The sequence below is a fragment of the Haemaphysalis longicornis genome, unplaced genomic scaffold (assembly GCF_048455015.1).
Source record: "Haemaphysalis longicornis isolate Haplotype H1 unplaced genomic scaffold, Haemaphysalis longicornis Haplotype H1 scaffold_8, whole genome shotgun sequence".
NCBI classification, from domain to species: Eukaryota; Metazoa; Arthropoda; class Arachnida; order Ixodida; family Ixodidae; genus Haemaphysalis; species Haemaphysalis longicornis.
The window spans coordinates 152,460,209-152,475,954 of NW_027526445.1; the positions used below are offsets into that span (position 1 = coordinate 152,460,209).

Sequence of the window (15,746 nt, forward strand, 5' to 3'; positions counted from 1 at the left end):
TCAAAAGAAGTTGACTCAAACATGATGCACTTATGTGTATCCTCGTTCAAAATCAGAAGTCTAAGAAGTATGTTTATTGCAGGTTTCAAGCTAGTGCTAATAGTACCCCATGCCTGACAAAACACCCTAGCTCTTTTCGGCTTTTAAAAAACTGATATCAAGATATGATGACAGTAAACTTAACTTAGCGGTACTCATTTGCACTTAACACCAGGGTGTTCTTTGTGTACAAAATTTGCCCCCAGAGCTGCCAACTTGAGCATGTGCATTGGAAGTAGGCAGTTCTGATGGTTGCTAAGTTTTTTCACCTCGTGAAAAAGGCAAGACTGTCAGTTTCTTTGTGTTCAACATTGCTGGTTTTGAATTGTTTACATTAGGGGCACACAAAGTTATCACAACTTTCAAATCTCTGAAAATGTTTCTGCAAGGCTGCTTTTGTTGCAGTGAAACATTTTAGTTGCAAACTGTTTTGCATATACCTTTTGGTTATAAAACAAAATTTTGCAGTAAAACATTTTGGTTATACATGTGCTGCATTTTTTAAAAGTGTTCGCTAGTAACTTATCATAGAATGAAAATGTAAAAAAATTTGTAAAACATGGACCACCCCAGTGCTCGTGTGTCAGTGATTGTTCCAAATAGTACTGTTTGTAATGCCACTGTATGGAACAGGAGAAATCGTGATCTTTGAAATGAACACAAATGCTTGTAAAGCTGTAAGTATTATCGTGTCATTACTTAATGCGTTGCTAATAATGAACCCGATGTCACACTGTTTAGCGTTCAAGAGTCTGGTACACCGGCCACTGTTGTGTGGTGGGACTTGAGCAGCTGGTTTGGCCCTAATGACATAATGGCCAAATGTAAGGTGGTGACCACATGCCGTGAACCATGCTTTCTTTGCTTTGTTGCCGACACCTGACCATGCACGGCTATCTTCTCCTGCGCTGCTTTTATACGATCAGTTTCTGGAGAGCCTTCTGGAAGCCTGTACCGGTGATAGTAAAGTGTGCGTCATTTGGTGGGGTAAGAACAAAAGAGTAATTTTTATTTCTTGAAGAAATTGGTTGGGACAAAGAGTGTGATGGGTTATTTAGCTGTTGCCCTCAAGAACACGTGTATGTTTAGATCTACTCGCTTTTCCACCATTGAGGGTACGTTGAGTGGAAGGTGACGTTCGGGTTAGGGAGAGGGCCTTATGATGTAGGCACGCACTTAGTGACAAATATATTGCTTTTCGTCACCTTTCGTCACATTGTGTAAAAAGCTGCTGTACAACTTTGTGTGTGCGTGTGCTGACACTTGTTGCCCGCTTTGTCTCCAGGCTGTTGAAGCGAAGCTGTCTCAGCTCTTGGAAAGCAAGCTGCCCGAAATCACGTCAATGAAGCCAGGTGCCGTGGAAAGCGTGAGCGGGGACTTGATAGTTGGTGAGTGGTGGAGTCCCCTGCATTACACCTTTCTTGCGTGCCCTCCCCTTCTATGTTCAGTTTTGGGGGCGGGCTTGTATAGCTACTAGAGGTGTGTGGGAAGCTGTTAAATTGCATTGTTGAGAAACCCAAACATTTTTGGGTGGCAGGATCAATATTTCATCACGTTACAGATCCCCAAGAGATCAAAATTGATCCAGCAACCCCCATTACTGCATGCCTCGTAGTCCAGCTGTAGCTCTAGCACATAAAACAGCCATAACTCTTTTTTTTTTTTTTTTTTTTCGTTGTTTAAAAACCCAAACTTGCTCTAAAACTTCCATTGTGGATATGTATTCAGTGTCTGGCAGGTTTTTTGGGGCGACACCAGTTTGGCGCGCGGCCCCATTTGGCGTTCTTGAGCAGTTTCATATGTAATTGCGTTTCACGTATCTCGCGAGTGTGGAGTGCTGCCTGGTTGTGTAGAAATGCTAGGATTGGTTACCGTTGGGGATAGTGCCATCGTAGTAGGAAGGCTTTCTGGGGGAAAGAATAGCCTACCCTCACCAGGACAAGATTTGGCCACCCTAGCGTCGAATCTGGCTGAAACCTCCTGTATTGGCAGGCGCCTTCGTCCAGCAGTGGACATAAATTTGCTGATGAATGAATGAGCCCTGCATTACCGGAGGCTGCCCACCGTGGTGCGTTTGGGACCGGAAGCACGTGAAAATTGGAGGACAATGATGGGAAGCCTTCACGCTCAGTTTGTTTGGTTATTTCTGTTTTCCAGTGTTTCATTCTGAGTCCCCACTTCCGGGATTTGTGAACAATTAAACGTCAATGTAACAAATCCTCCCCTTCGTTATAGTGAAATTTCGTTCAATGGGGACTCCGCGACTCTCCTTAGGCACCTGGTTCGCAGCTAAAATCGATTCCGCACAGCGTATGTAAGATTGAAACTTCCAAGCTGCTTTACTGCGCATTAAGTCTGCGTACATGCCACCTAGCCGCAGTCTGGTGTGAAGCAGGGTTTGCACAGGTCCTTGAAAACCCTTGAATTTAGAAGTGTCAATTTCAAGGCCTGGAAAGTCCTGGAATTTTTAAATGGTCCTTGAAAACCCTTGATTTTTCCTGAGAGAATCAATGGCCCTGTCTTTTCATAAGAATTTAAAGTGTTTGTCATAGATTTTAGGTGTTAACAAATGTGAAGAAACATTGTTACAATCAAGTGTCAGTGTATTGTGTGAAATTACAAGTTTGGTAAATTTTCATTATTACGAGGCAACATTGGGAGCAGCACTCCTCAATAGAATTCATGTCTTGATACAATCCTGTGAAAGCCGGCTTCTGTTCTCTATCTTGCATCTTCTATCTAGTCTGTGGACGCTTGCTCATTGCATATTTGCTGTGCCTCATACGCTCCATCTACGTTTGCTTTTACGTGCAAATGGACGTGTACATAGTTCATCCTGCCTTGAAGCAACACTTGCTCGATTTAATTTCAGCTGATACTCTTGCTGACAAAGCAGGAGATGCAGGCAACATTAACTAAGTTTAGAAATCAAACAGCCTCGGCAAAACACAAAGAAAAAAGAAAAACCTCTAAATACCAGCCATGAAATAAAAAAAAAACAAAGCTGGGGGAGCATTTACGAACCTGTTAACACCTATCTAAATGTGCACTAATGTGCTTAGGTATTGGGCAATAAAAAACTTTTGCATTGTGTTGGAAAAGTTATAAATAATCCCAGATAAAACATTAGATGGGGACCTTGAAATTGTGTTTTCTGGTCCTTGAAAGTCGTTGAAAACCCTTGAATTTTTGCTTTTGAAGCCTGTACGAACCCTGTGCAGACACGGGCATAGATATGAGCAAGAGCAATGTGAGCTATGATTATTGTTCTAACACCCAATTCGGGAACTGGGGAGGAATATATAGGAAGAGGAACTGTCGAGAAAAAAAAAAAAAAAAGAAGCACCCGTTGCCAACACTAACTTACACCCTGTTCCCTTCCCGATCCTTCTTTTATTTTATTTTTTATTTATTGCATACTGCAGGCTGCGTGTGGTTCGTTCCCTGCTGGTCATCTGCAAGAGCTAATTAGTGTGGAAATCACAGGTGCAGGCCTGCACGGTACCAGGCGTTTGATGTTTGTTCCAATCAGAAGTAGTGAAATTCTCGCAATTAACAAGTGCCCTTGTTCGATTCGCGGCCGCCGCGGCTGCTTTTCCAGTGGAGGCGAACAGCAAAAAACGTCCGTGTGTTCGAGATTTCGGCGCACGTTAAAGATCCCCAGGTGGTCAAAAATTATTCCGGAGCCCTCCACTACAGTGTGCCTGGTCGCCTGTGTAGCGTCAGCGCGTTAGACCTTATCAACAAATTCCCTTGCTGCAACAGAGGGGAATGTTAATTTTCTTCTTTCTGCAGTTGGGAGGGCCCCTGGACTGGTTATTTTAAAGACTATGGTCTTTCGTGGGCTACTTAAATGCAGAAATTTTGGTATGTCTGTCTGTGTTACGCAATGCAGCCACCCGGCAAAAGTGAAACGGAAGCTGCGCAATAGTCTTATCACTCGCAGCCAAACCTGAACGTCTACGTCTGGTGTCAATTTTCATACTAGTCAATATTGTTGAATAAGAACAAGACATTATGCAAATATAAGGCGCAAAATCAATACAGGGGTGATATTCACAGTGTTTTATTATTAAAAAATTCGTGGATGCTTGGATAACTGCCGAAAACAGTCGCCTGCTTTTGCTCACACTACTATAGGGACCGGGCAGCTGGACGGGTGGCGCCACCACTCGGCGCTCCCCTCGTCAGTGGAATGAGCCGGTGCATTGGACTACACAGCCTCCCGTTGTTTTTGTTGTGTTTGCTTCGGTGCTTTGAATGTTTTGGTGGTGTTGTGAGCGTATATGTCCGGTGAAACAAAGTCTCGACAGATGTTTTGGGTTCTTAGATGCAGTAATGACTACGTATCCTTGTCGGACTCTTCTAAAGTTGGGTATCGGCTGCAATGGCATGAGCGCTTGGCTACACCCGTTCTGAGTACGAATAAAAATACTATTAGTAGTATTATTTTCTTAAATGCACTAATGGCTACGCAAACTTATTGGATGCTTGTAAGGTTGGGAAAGGGCTACATTGACACGAGCGCTTTTTGCAGCGCTCTGCTCCTGGCTCGGCGCGATCTGAGTAGGAATAGAACTATTACCAATATTATTATTCATTTCTACCACTTTAAATTATCTTCACTGGTTTCAATGACTACGGTTTGCACGCCAGCCTTCAAGATGGGATACCTCGATACGTGTGCTTTCAATAGAAAGGCACCTGCATACAAGATGGATTACCGTGTAGCCGTAGAAATGTTGCGGTAGTTTACACTTTCTGTAACCGTGAACTTTGTGCCTTCGGTTTTGGTGAGCGACACTGTGACAGCATGGGAGCCTGAAAGCCGAAATGGAAATCCCACATTTGTGGTGGTCATTTTATCAGGAGCCAAAGTTATTCACCAACTCAACAGCCCAAGCTACAAACCATCCACCATCCCTCCTCCCCTTCCCGTTTTACCACCTGCGTAGAATAAAGGCTGGCACCGATAGTTAAAAAATGTGGCAGTGTTAACATGAGCCGGTGTTTTTTAATGCTTAAGTATTCTTTACAGAGTACCTAAAAAATCGTGTAATGCCTGGTGAATACACCAAAAACGTGCGATTAGTTGCCTCAAATGTGGGTGCATCAGCCCGAGTCCTCCATCACAGACACATTTCCGACACGCTGGACAAAGTTTACATTTGGAGAGGGGGGCATGGAAGTTCAAAATTAAACAGCAAAATCATCTAGCCCTCCGTCTAATGATTATTATGTCTGAACGCAAGGCTTTCTTCCTGCGAAATCGAATGGGAAATGGTCAAAGTCAAAGACGCTGCGATCAAAAGACCAAACTGCGTGCTGGTCAAATTCGACGCTCAACTAGTCAAAGTTTAAATCCAGAAGGCAACCAAGGAAACCCATACGATAGAGCTTTGCGATAAACCCTCATCGTCGTTAGACGAAGGTGTGCATGATTTTTCAAGCGTAGGTGGCAGCTTGTAAACCAACCTCAGCATTCAGTTGTGAAGCTGAGTACAGGTTTCGGGCGCCCTCCTGTCTTGCGTCCTTCAGCCACGCAGGAATGGGTTTTTGGAAAACCATTTGCCAACTCGCCAGCAACCATTGCAATTCTTGTAAAGCAATGCTTCTCCACGACAAGCAATAACGTTCTACTATCATGCGGTATTTATGCTATCAACGATTCCGATTCCCGATGACTGTAGTAAGAGCATTTCTGTGAAATTAAACACGTTTCAGCCGTAGGTAATGAAGTTACGGAAGCGTCTTCCATCACAATTTCTGTTTTGAGGTAAATCTTAGAAGACACCCCCCAACTTTGTCTTTCGCTTGTGCACGACGTCGACGCCGTTTCGTCATCAACTGCCCAAGGCCAGTGCCGCAGCATTCCTAAATCAGTTGTACACACCGGCTTTGTGGGAGCATTTAGCTGCAGTATACTCCTCGATACGTGAAACTGCATGCAGGCATCAAAAAATTGCATGAAGCAAGGAACTTTCACTTCCAGCTTGACTTCCAGCTTGGCGCATTGAGCGTCATCTGCTATTTGTAAATACTGAGTATGGGCGTAAATCACACGCATGGAATGCCTCGTAAACGTCACATCCACGCTCAAGATTTACCGATCTGAAAAATGTACGTGGGGTTACGTACACTTTGCAAGCCGCACCGCAGAAAAACGACAGAAAGCCATGCACAGTTACGCTGCGCTGACCGCCACCGGTATTCCACTGACGAGCAGTTCGCCACAGGCGGCGCTGTTCGCTGAAGCGACGGTGGTGCCATACAACGGCCGCCCGGTCCCTATAGCTCCTGCCGGCATCTAAGAAATCAAACGGAAACAGTTACGAAAGATTCCACTAGATGGGATCCACGTTCCGCTTGAAACGCTCTAACAGGATGGCAAGTTGGGCGAGTTGGTGCTGATTCATCTCGAAAACAGGCGCGGAAAGACGTAGACTAGTTGCTAGACTAGTTGCTAGTTAGCGCGTTGTCCTGTGTATTTCTCTTCTTAGTCTACGTCTTTCTGCACCTGTTTTCGGGATGAAACGCTCGTGGAGTAAGGCAACGTGGTTCTATAAACGTTGTGGTAGGGTGCCTCGATGCATGCGCGTCTCCGCCGTACAGCAGCGCTGGCGTCGAGGCACCCGGCGTGGGGCAGTGGAACGCGGTAAATTTAAATTGACCTGAGCAAAACCTGTAGCGTGTTATCTTTGGAGGAACGAGACGGGAGAGGAACAGCAGACTATCGCCTTTCGTCGTCATTTGCAACCAAAGGAGCAGATACGTGGCCATTTTTTCGTCTCTCTCTTTGGCTCACTTTCCTGTTCATTTATTTGGTTTTGTTAGAGGCCCGAGCTATCACTATCCACGCATAGGTAATACAAAGAGGATAATAAAAGCTGAGGGAGAATATTTGAACCATGGATGATGACGTGATAAGGCAACATTCTGGTATGAAAGAGATGGTAAACACAGATAAGCACCTTTCTGGCAGATAGAAAAAGAGGAATGCAACAAATGGCAAGCTGCCACACAACTCCATGCATTGTCGGTTGCCTCTATAATGCTGCGTTGGCAGAATGAGAAGTTGGTGTTCTGTGTAAGTTCAATTTTACTGCTTGGACTTTGTTATATCTAAATTCTGAGGAAATTGTTTCTTTATACTGAGGCTAAAAATATAGTTGGCACGAATTTGCGTAACTGTTACTTTGTTACATCAAGGTTTTTGTTCGATTGAAGCTTAAGCCTGGGTTCATCTGGAGAGCTCGAATATCTTCAGCGTGTTATGTTTGATAGCTGCAACGCTATTCCTGTCATCAGTATTGCTTTTGTCTGTTAAGGCAGCATGCATGGGGGAGGCGTCACAACCTTCTGTACCACACTGAAGAGCCGCTTTCACTACTGCCTATCTAACTGCCCAGCTCAAGGGATTAGTCCCATTGTGTACAACATGTCTCGGACCGCTCAGTTGTTAAAGGGAAGGTGAAAGATGCCACAGGCCCCACCAAGATTGTCATTGTGTTTTTGTTCTAGCTCTGAGCCTACTGGTAGGGGCAGGGCTGACCGCTTCTTTGGCTGGCTGCCTGCTTCGACGTCAAAGGCATCTATTCGCATGTAGTCTTCAGTGACTGCGCCACTTTCGCTTGGCATCTGCAGGTGTCGGCAGCCATCATTGGTTTACAATGGATCCCTAGCAAAGACATAATTATAACAGACATTGGAGGAAAGGGATCTCTGCAATGGACCATACAAGCTTTTGTAAATATTTTGGTGTAGGTGCTCCTCTAATAGTTTCATGTGAGTGGGGAGTTTTGTTTGGTCATTTGGCTGTCCAGCTTTTTGATCAAGTTTTTACAACCAGGAGTTGATAGTTACCTGATCTGAAACATATGCATGAGAGCTGATAGCTTTGAGGTGATGAACAATCTGGCTTTGAACACCTGCTGCCATGCCTTTGAATTTGTCTGCTACAGCAGGGTGCCAAAAGTGGGGCCACATTAGCCGTGTGGAAACCAGGGCATGACATACCTTGCCTTTTCAGCGAGCTGGCGACTCCGAAAGTGTGCTTGCCGCCTACAGCTGCTTAATGGCTAGCTGCGCCGAACGTTCGTCTTGGCCAAATTTGTTTTGAATGTGCAGTACATGCCACCAAACCAACTGGGATGTGACTGGCAATCCCATCAAATATGTTGTTAAAATCTGAAATGTTTACTGAGGAGGCAAAACCGAAAAAAGTTTATTTTTACAGTTATGATAAGGAAAATTTGGGGACGTATGCAGTTTTTCATTCTGATTGTAGATATAACATTTGTTTCTGTGTAAAAGGAATATATTCAAGTTTATTCGGATTTCTATATTTAATTTTTGACAGCTTTTGTAAAAAAACTGCCGTAGGGATGCAGCTGAACGAGGTACCAGTGAACTGTGCACAAATCAAGCAGTGCAATAAGACTAAAGTTATCATTCTATCAAGTTACAACCGTTTGAAGTTTGGGCCTGGAACGTGGGTACTAGGAAAACCAGTTTAGCTTGAAGGCCAAAACTTCAAATGCTCCTAACTTCTGCTACAGACCGGATAGAACAATAATTTTAGTCTTATTGCACTCCTTGGTTTGTGCACAGTTCACTAGTACCTTGTTCAGCTGTATCCCTCCAGCAGTTTTATTTACAAAAGCTGTCAAAAAAATCATATATAAATCCGAATAAATTTGAATATGTTCATTTTACGCAAAAACAAATTTTTATCACGACAACTGTAACAACAGTTTTCGATCGAAGACCCATGTGCCCCCTTAAGGGGGGACGTGGCTTTCAAAATCAACTTTTTTATTTCTGAGTGGATTTTGATGAAAATTGGCACAGCAACTGGAAATGCTTCTGTGATAACACCATAAAAATTTCAAGATAATATTTTGATAACTTTTTTATTTATTAAATTTTCTTTCTGTTCCGCTTGTACCGAGCTTGAGCGACTTATAAAACACGATAGAAAACTTGTTCGAAGTGCTTTGCATTCCCAAATGAATGGGCGAGGTCGTGACAGTTTTAGAATTTTTTTTTTACAAAACAATATTTTTTAGTTTTCATTTTTTCAGAGGTTAATGTGCAACAGGCATGTCGACTGTGAACGACTATTTGAATAAAAAAGTCACAAAAAACAAATCTGGAAAACCAAAAGTGTCACGCCCTGAACTGTTCATCAAGGAATGTAATGCAAGAAACGGAATCAAAATAGACCCAGTGGTCACGAAGAAATCCCTGGTACAAGCGACATAGGTGGCAAAAAAAACTGTTTTGAGAAAACGGCTTCCGAAGTTGCAACATAGGTTTCACTTATCAAAAGTCGCCACGGTTGCAGCCTTTCATGTCCTTTTGAACATGGGGCTTCTGGAAGGCCTTGCCTTGAAATTGGAGTGCCTTTTACAGCCTTTCTCTTTCCAGAAAACATCATTTTCAGCTCCTCCGTGAAGAGTACATACCCCCTTTGCAAACCAACCGGAGGGGAAGATGGGTTTCAATGGGCTTTCAATGCAAAGTAGGTTAGTGGGTTGGCTGTATCGCAGTGGACAACCTCCTTTTGCAGTGTTGTCACCATGGCAACAAGTTAAGCATTTTTTTTACTTAAATTTGAACATTTTGGCTTTTTTTATGCTTTATCTTACCTGGCACAGCAACTTAGTACTCATACGTGCAGGTGTTCATTGCCAAAAGTTTGCATACCACAAGGATGAAAATGAGCTACTTTGAAGCTTGGTAGAGTATTCTGCATAACTCCCAACTTCAATGCAAGAGCATATTTTTTTACTACTTTTGACATTCAAGGCATCCAATATTTCTCGCAGCACAGCCAGTATGCCCTAAGCAATGGTATCAATAATTTCCCTAAAAAAATCACTGTTAAATGCTGCCACAGTAACGTACATTTTTAACGCAGAGAGCATATTTTTATTCCTATATTACTAACTCAAACCTGTTTGCATGAAAATTACAAGTGCACAGGAATAAAAAACGTAGCGCAAGAAAGGCGATATGACTCGCGCACATCGCAGCGCACGCTTACCGTGACATATCGTACTTTGATTATCCCTGATATGGCTTGTCAGGTCACTTTTAATATTAAATCTAACGTCGCAGGCATTAATTACAACTACTGGCATTCAATCGTAACCGGTTGCCCAGTCATATGTGATGCTCCAATGCGCGTCGGCTATGCCGTGCGCGCCGCAGCGTTTGACGCGTCGACCGTTTCTTTCTCAAGGCTAGCGAGCCCACATTCAAAACACAGCAATAACTAAGCGTGTAAACATCGCAAATCCGACTAAAAGTTCACTTCACGAACCGCTATCGCAAGCGCGCACACCGCGTCACCCTCCAAGGTCTGGCGCACGGAGCATGGCGACGGTAGAGTCACGCGCACCACGAAGCGTTCGATGACCTCCGCCTTTCGAGCCGCACAACTTCCCGTAATCTGGCTCGTTATCTCTGGCATTCCCATCGCGATAACGTGCGTGTTGAATACCACAGATTGAACAGAAACTCGGCCGAGCGAAGCGGCGAAAATGAACTTCATCCGCTCGCTACGCAGCTCAGGCGGCCGCCATCTTGCGTTGCGCCCGCGACATCCAATCAGGAGACCGGAGGACCAATAGCGCTTCAGCATCTATTTCTAGTTTCGTTTGTGCGTCGTTTCTTTTCTGCCGTTTGTGCGTTTGTGAATGAACGAAGATACAAGAGACGAGCGGAACCGGAAAGACGATCGCTCGGCCGATCTAACCATATCAAAATGGCCGCGCCCGGTGGCACCGTTGCGGAGATAGAGCGCTCCGAAAATTGCCGTTTTTTCGCCCTTTTGCGCTGATAGTTTGTCACCGCGCCTGACTAAAGTATTTTTTTATGCCACTTTGCGACGCTTTTCAGCGTAAAAACTTTGCAGGCGCACAGAATAGGAAACATAGAAGCCGAATATGTGGGTTTCAAAAAAACGATGATTTGGTCATTTTTCCGAAGTTGAAAGCCGCGTCCCCCCTTAAAATAGCTCCATCACAGGCAGCGTTGCACCTGTTGACGGACTGCTTAAACAGCCATGAAGCGGGAGTGGCAACCGTATCACTGTAGAAAGGGCCAAGCTCCGCTAATGTGGCTTTTGAAGGTTGCTGCCTGCACAGCAGGAGGTTGCACGTAGGCTTGCTCCCGAGCTACTGACCAGCCGGCCGCTCGCGTGCCGGCTTCAGCACCACTCTCTTGCAAAATTGCTGATTTTTGCAATTTTGAAGTTTCAAAATGGCCAATTTTAGCTGATTGCTTGCGACGTGCATTCTTGTATTTCAGCTGCCATATTTTGTATCTGCAAACTTTTGGGAGGTGGGCAACTTATATGGAGGTAGTGTTTTCACTGCGTTTGGCCTTTGAGGGGGGGGGGGGAGGGGTGATTGGGGGCATGCACTTTTGCTGTCATCTGGGCACCTGTGTGTCTCTTGCATCCTCCTTGTTTCCCCCGCTGCACCTGGTATACTCGGTGACAACTTACGAACGGCACCGGAAGTTGCCGCTGTGCCTTATCACCGTAGCCGGATGTTTCTCCGCGTGGCGCAAGTAGGGCGTTACTGGGAATATTTTGAACATGGCGTGAGCCGTTCCCATGATTTTGTGGACTTAATTTGCTTTTAAATGACTCCAGTGACGACAAACAAACTGCGTGAGACAAGGCAGAAGATATCATGCATTCATAGAAAACCACTTTCAAAACACGCGCACACTGACGTCACGGGTCCGGCGCTTTGGCGGAGTGATACACTACATGAGGTGGTGCCGTTCTTGAGTTGTAACCAAGTATAGTTGTCACGATTTGGCCCACATTTGTGAACCTGGGAGGGTCTGGGCACCCTCCAGCCGAGTGACGACCCGCAGCGTGCCGGCGGTGACGGACCGCGAGCGGCTGTGCTCGTCAGTGTTTATTTGCCAGCCGTGCACAATGTTTCCCACCGAGCCTGGTGGGGCCACTGAACTTAGCGGCCAACGAAGATTAGGGTCGGGGGGCACCACACACTTGTCACAGTAGTGTCGCACAGAAGGCGCAACCACTGCGTCGCGGCTTCTCCGCCCTCTCGCAGGGGATGTCAAGGTGACCTACAACTTACGGAAGCGGTCCAACCTGCCCAGCTTCATCATCCAGGCACGCCGGGACGAGGACTGGCCGGACCGGGACAAGCACGAAAAGTCGGTCGGAAAGTTCAAGGACTACGGTACGGCAGCACGACTTTCCTTTTTAAACTGTTTCGGTTTGCGTAGTTCTAACGGTTTTTGAGCAGAGAAATTTTCTAGTAAGGTCAAATACAGGTGTTTTTCTTCAGCCACATATGTTGTTGCGTTTCCGGAAACACTCAGTGGTGTTTGGAAGTGTTTCTCTTTGGCTGCGAAACCTGCGATTGAGGAAAACCAAACCAGGCCGCATGTGTGTGTAGTGTGTGACACTGACATAAATTCTCAGACTAGTTTTGGGAGTAAAACAGGCGTAGTGGTCATCTGCAGCACTACTAGCATTCAGGGGTGAGACAGCTGCGCATATTGCGCAGTTTTGATACAAGTTTGTGTTCCTGCGCTAGGCTGCTCCAAAAGCTTGAAAATTGCAAGAATTGCGCCAAACTGCTCCAAAACAGTCTGAGAGCCAAGGATGTTAACACTAGGGTTGCCACCTGCCCGGTTTTGGACCGGCCCGACCAGTTTTTTAAACAGCGGGGGCCGGTTGCTGGTTCATACTTGAAACCGGCCGTCATTGGCTGGTTTTTTGGCGTTTGTGCCGTGATTATGTCTGTTTTGGCATTTTATAAGCGTCAATTCAACAGCTAAGACGACAAATATGTGTCGACGAGCCGTGAAAAGACACGCGAGCAGAGAAAATACGCGGGTGAGTGCGCTGTCTGAGATGGAGAGGGACCTAAGGGAGGAACAAAACAACGAAATGCTGCCGCTGCGGTCAGCAATCGCGCTTACTTTGCACATACAGAGCAATAACCAAGCTCTCAATCAATTTCAGCACAAACGTTATGTTGATTTCTCTCTAAGGAAACGCTACAATAAATGACACTGCATGTGAAAAACATGGCGTCTTTCTACAACACAAATTAAACACGCCCCCCACCCCCCTCCCCTGAGGGCCGGATTTTTTTTTTCGGGGAAAGGTGGCAACCCTAGTTAAAGGAGCCATGAAGAGAAAACACAAGTTTGGTTCATTCGAAAGATTGCCTCGTTAGAACCATAACGACACCACTTATAACGCAAACTTCGCTCAAATAAGCTACATAATTAGGAAAAAAGGAAATGACCATGCGACCCACCAGCTCATTTTCCGCAACAGAACCTGTGATGTCACTTGGGAATGCTCTGCGATTGGCGGAGGCCGGCAAAAGCAAACGCATGTTAGGCAGGGCTTACAGTTTGCATAGCGAGCTAAATGCCCGTGAAACATACTGCACATTCTTTTTATGACAAAGAACGGTGGAGTAAACGGTTGAAGGTCCGAACGAACACGCAAGCGTGTGCGCCAATGCGTACGAAACTAGGCGCCGGCCGAGCTCGACATCTCACCCTCGCGCAGACGAATTTTCGGGTTCGAGGCTCTTCGGGGCCAACGAACCGTTCCAGCACGCACAGCCGCGACCTTGCTTCGTATCGTAATCCCTTCACAGGAGGTTGGCCGTCATATCGCCAACCAGCAAAGGTAAAAATAGAAACGAGGGGAGTAAGGAACAGCAAGAAGCGACGAGATAGTGCCAGTCGTCGCGTAAGTTTCGAATGGTGTTGGCTTGCTGCTGTCGTTACGAGCTCGTTTCCAGTTTACAACCGCTGAAAACTTCAGTTTGTTCGAGTATACTTTACAATGAAATTTCGTTGCTGCGTTTTGAAATGCCCATGTAGTACGGGCAAATCGTCGAGGGAGTGCGACATCCCCGCCGGTGAGGAGATCTCCTTTCATGTGCTGCCCAACGACGAACCTAGGCGAAGCAAGTGGCTACGTTTTGTGAACTTTGCAAACGGAGGAGAAAGAGAGCTAAAGGAAGTACGAGTGTGCTCGCTTCATTTCCGAGGAAGTTATTACGGCAGGGACCCTTACGTTAGCTCACTCCTGGGACATGCTGGCGCTCGTCGCCGACTTCGTCAAATCGCTCTGACCTTGGGGAAAAAAATGCCGTAAACACCGCGCATTGACGCTCGTATCTTTCTGGTCGAAGCAGAGAGCTCGCGCGAACGGCTTTCCATACACGACACCGGCCAACTGGCATAAGTGATACTGCTACTGAAATTGAACTATTATTAACCGTAATCACGTACCAGTCTATATTCGTCCGTCGCGACGGGGCTGACGAGGCAGCGGTGCCGACGGCTGGGCGTTCGTCTGTTGTGGCTAGCGCGGAATGGTCGCTTTCCCATCCACCGCGTATCCCACAACTCTTGCCGCTCGTGCACTTAGAAGAATTGAGCGTTTTAGTGGTGTGAAGTTGTTAAATGCAAGCCCGAGCTCCTCGGCGAGAGTTTTGTTCTCCGGATCAGGCGATTCCATGACTAGGGCTGCGGGTGCACTAGATTTTACTAGTATTTTTAAAATGGCCGCCGTATCGATCGACTCCCGCGTGTGGGTGCTATATGGAGTCGACATACTAAGTGTCTGTTTCATGGACCGGCTCTATGACGCCATTGTACACGTCACGGAATGTTCAATTTTAGCGGGAGATTTAAAATTTTGGCTTAAATTGCCTTATTTCTCAGTGAATAAAGCATCATTTGCTTCTGGGAAAGCGCTTGGGGTACTATAAAACACCTAATCTTTCGAATAAAACAAACTTTTGTTTTCTCTTCATGGCTCCTTTAACGCTACCGTCAGCTTCAGTGGAGAAAAATGCTTGCTGGCGTCATAATTTTCCAGCACCCCCAGGTGATGCTGTTCGAAAAGGTTTAATTGATTGATCATTCAATAAAAATCCACATAAAATTGTCCCCGAGATAGTTTTTTCGAAAGTCACAATGTGGTTATATTCTGTGAGTTTTAAAATTTTCTCATTGAAAAACATTGCAAAGTCCTGTAGAAAGAATACTTATGTGTACTGAGACGACAAACTTGTGCACGTTGATGAAAAAAACTGCAATTTGTGGAGCACCGCATGTCCAGAAGACATTAGTGGGCGCCGCCATCTTGGTGTGGTGAAGGTTAAAAAAACATCCGCCAGACCAAGCAGGTGCCCGTGGCTCGGGCAGAGCGCTCTTCGCCGATTTTTACCAAGGTTTTGGTTATGGGTGTGGCTGGGTTTACATTGAGTCGTTTGATCTGTTGCGGGAAGTTGTGCGACTCGAACGGCGGGAGTTCATGAAAAACAGCGTGGTGCCCGCGAATTCGCTGTGTTTCGGCCTTGAGTGTGAGGCGCGGTGCGTGCTTCAAGTGAAATTTCGAACTCATTGGGGTGTTATAAAACACTGAGTTATTGCTGCATTTGACAGCGAGCTTGCGAGCGGCGGTAATGGGACGATCGACACTGCAGAAGTTGCGGCGCAGGCTACATCGCCGTGAAATGTTTAAGCAGTGTCCGATACTGGTACGAGCTATTATTATTGCCCTCTAGTGATAATGGTTCTTCTATCTTAAGTGGAATTTAATGCCAAGAGGGAGCTGGCTAAACATACCAACGTTACTCAAATTGCGATCGTAGTGAATGTTCACCCTGGGGATT

The 15,746-nt window shown here is 45.7% G+C and overlaps 1 protein-coding gene across 1 annotated transcript in view; it reads left to right on the forward strand.

Annotated features, from left to right (window-relative positions):
- Positions 1 to 15,746, forward strand: part of LOC144149604 (uncharacterized) — a 39,157-nt gene that overhangs the window by 1,034 nt on the left and 22,377 nt on the right. The window contains exons 3-4 of the mRNA XM_077681245.1: positions 1,325 to 1,427; positions 12,138 to 12,269. Coding sequence (XP_077537371.1) covers positions 1,325 to 1,427; positions 12,138 to 12,269 — 235 coding nt within the window. The remainder of the gene's footprint in view (positions 1 to 1,324; positions 1,428 to 12,137; positions 12,270 to 15,746) is intronic.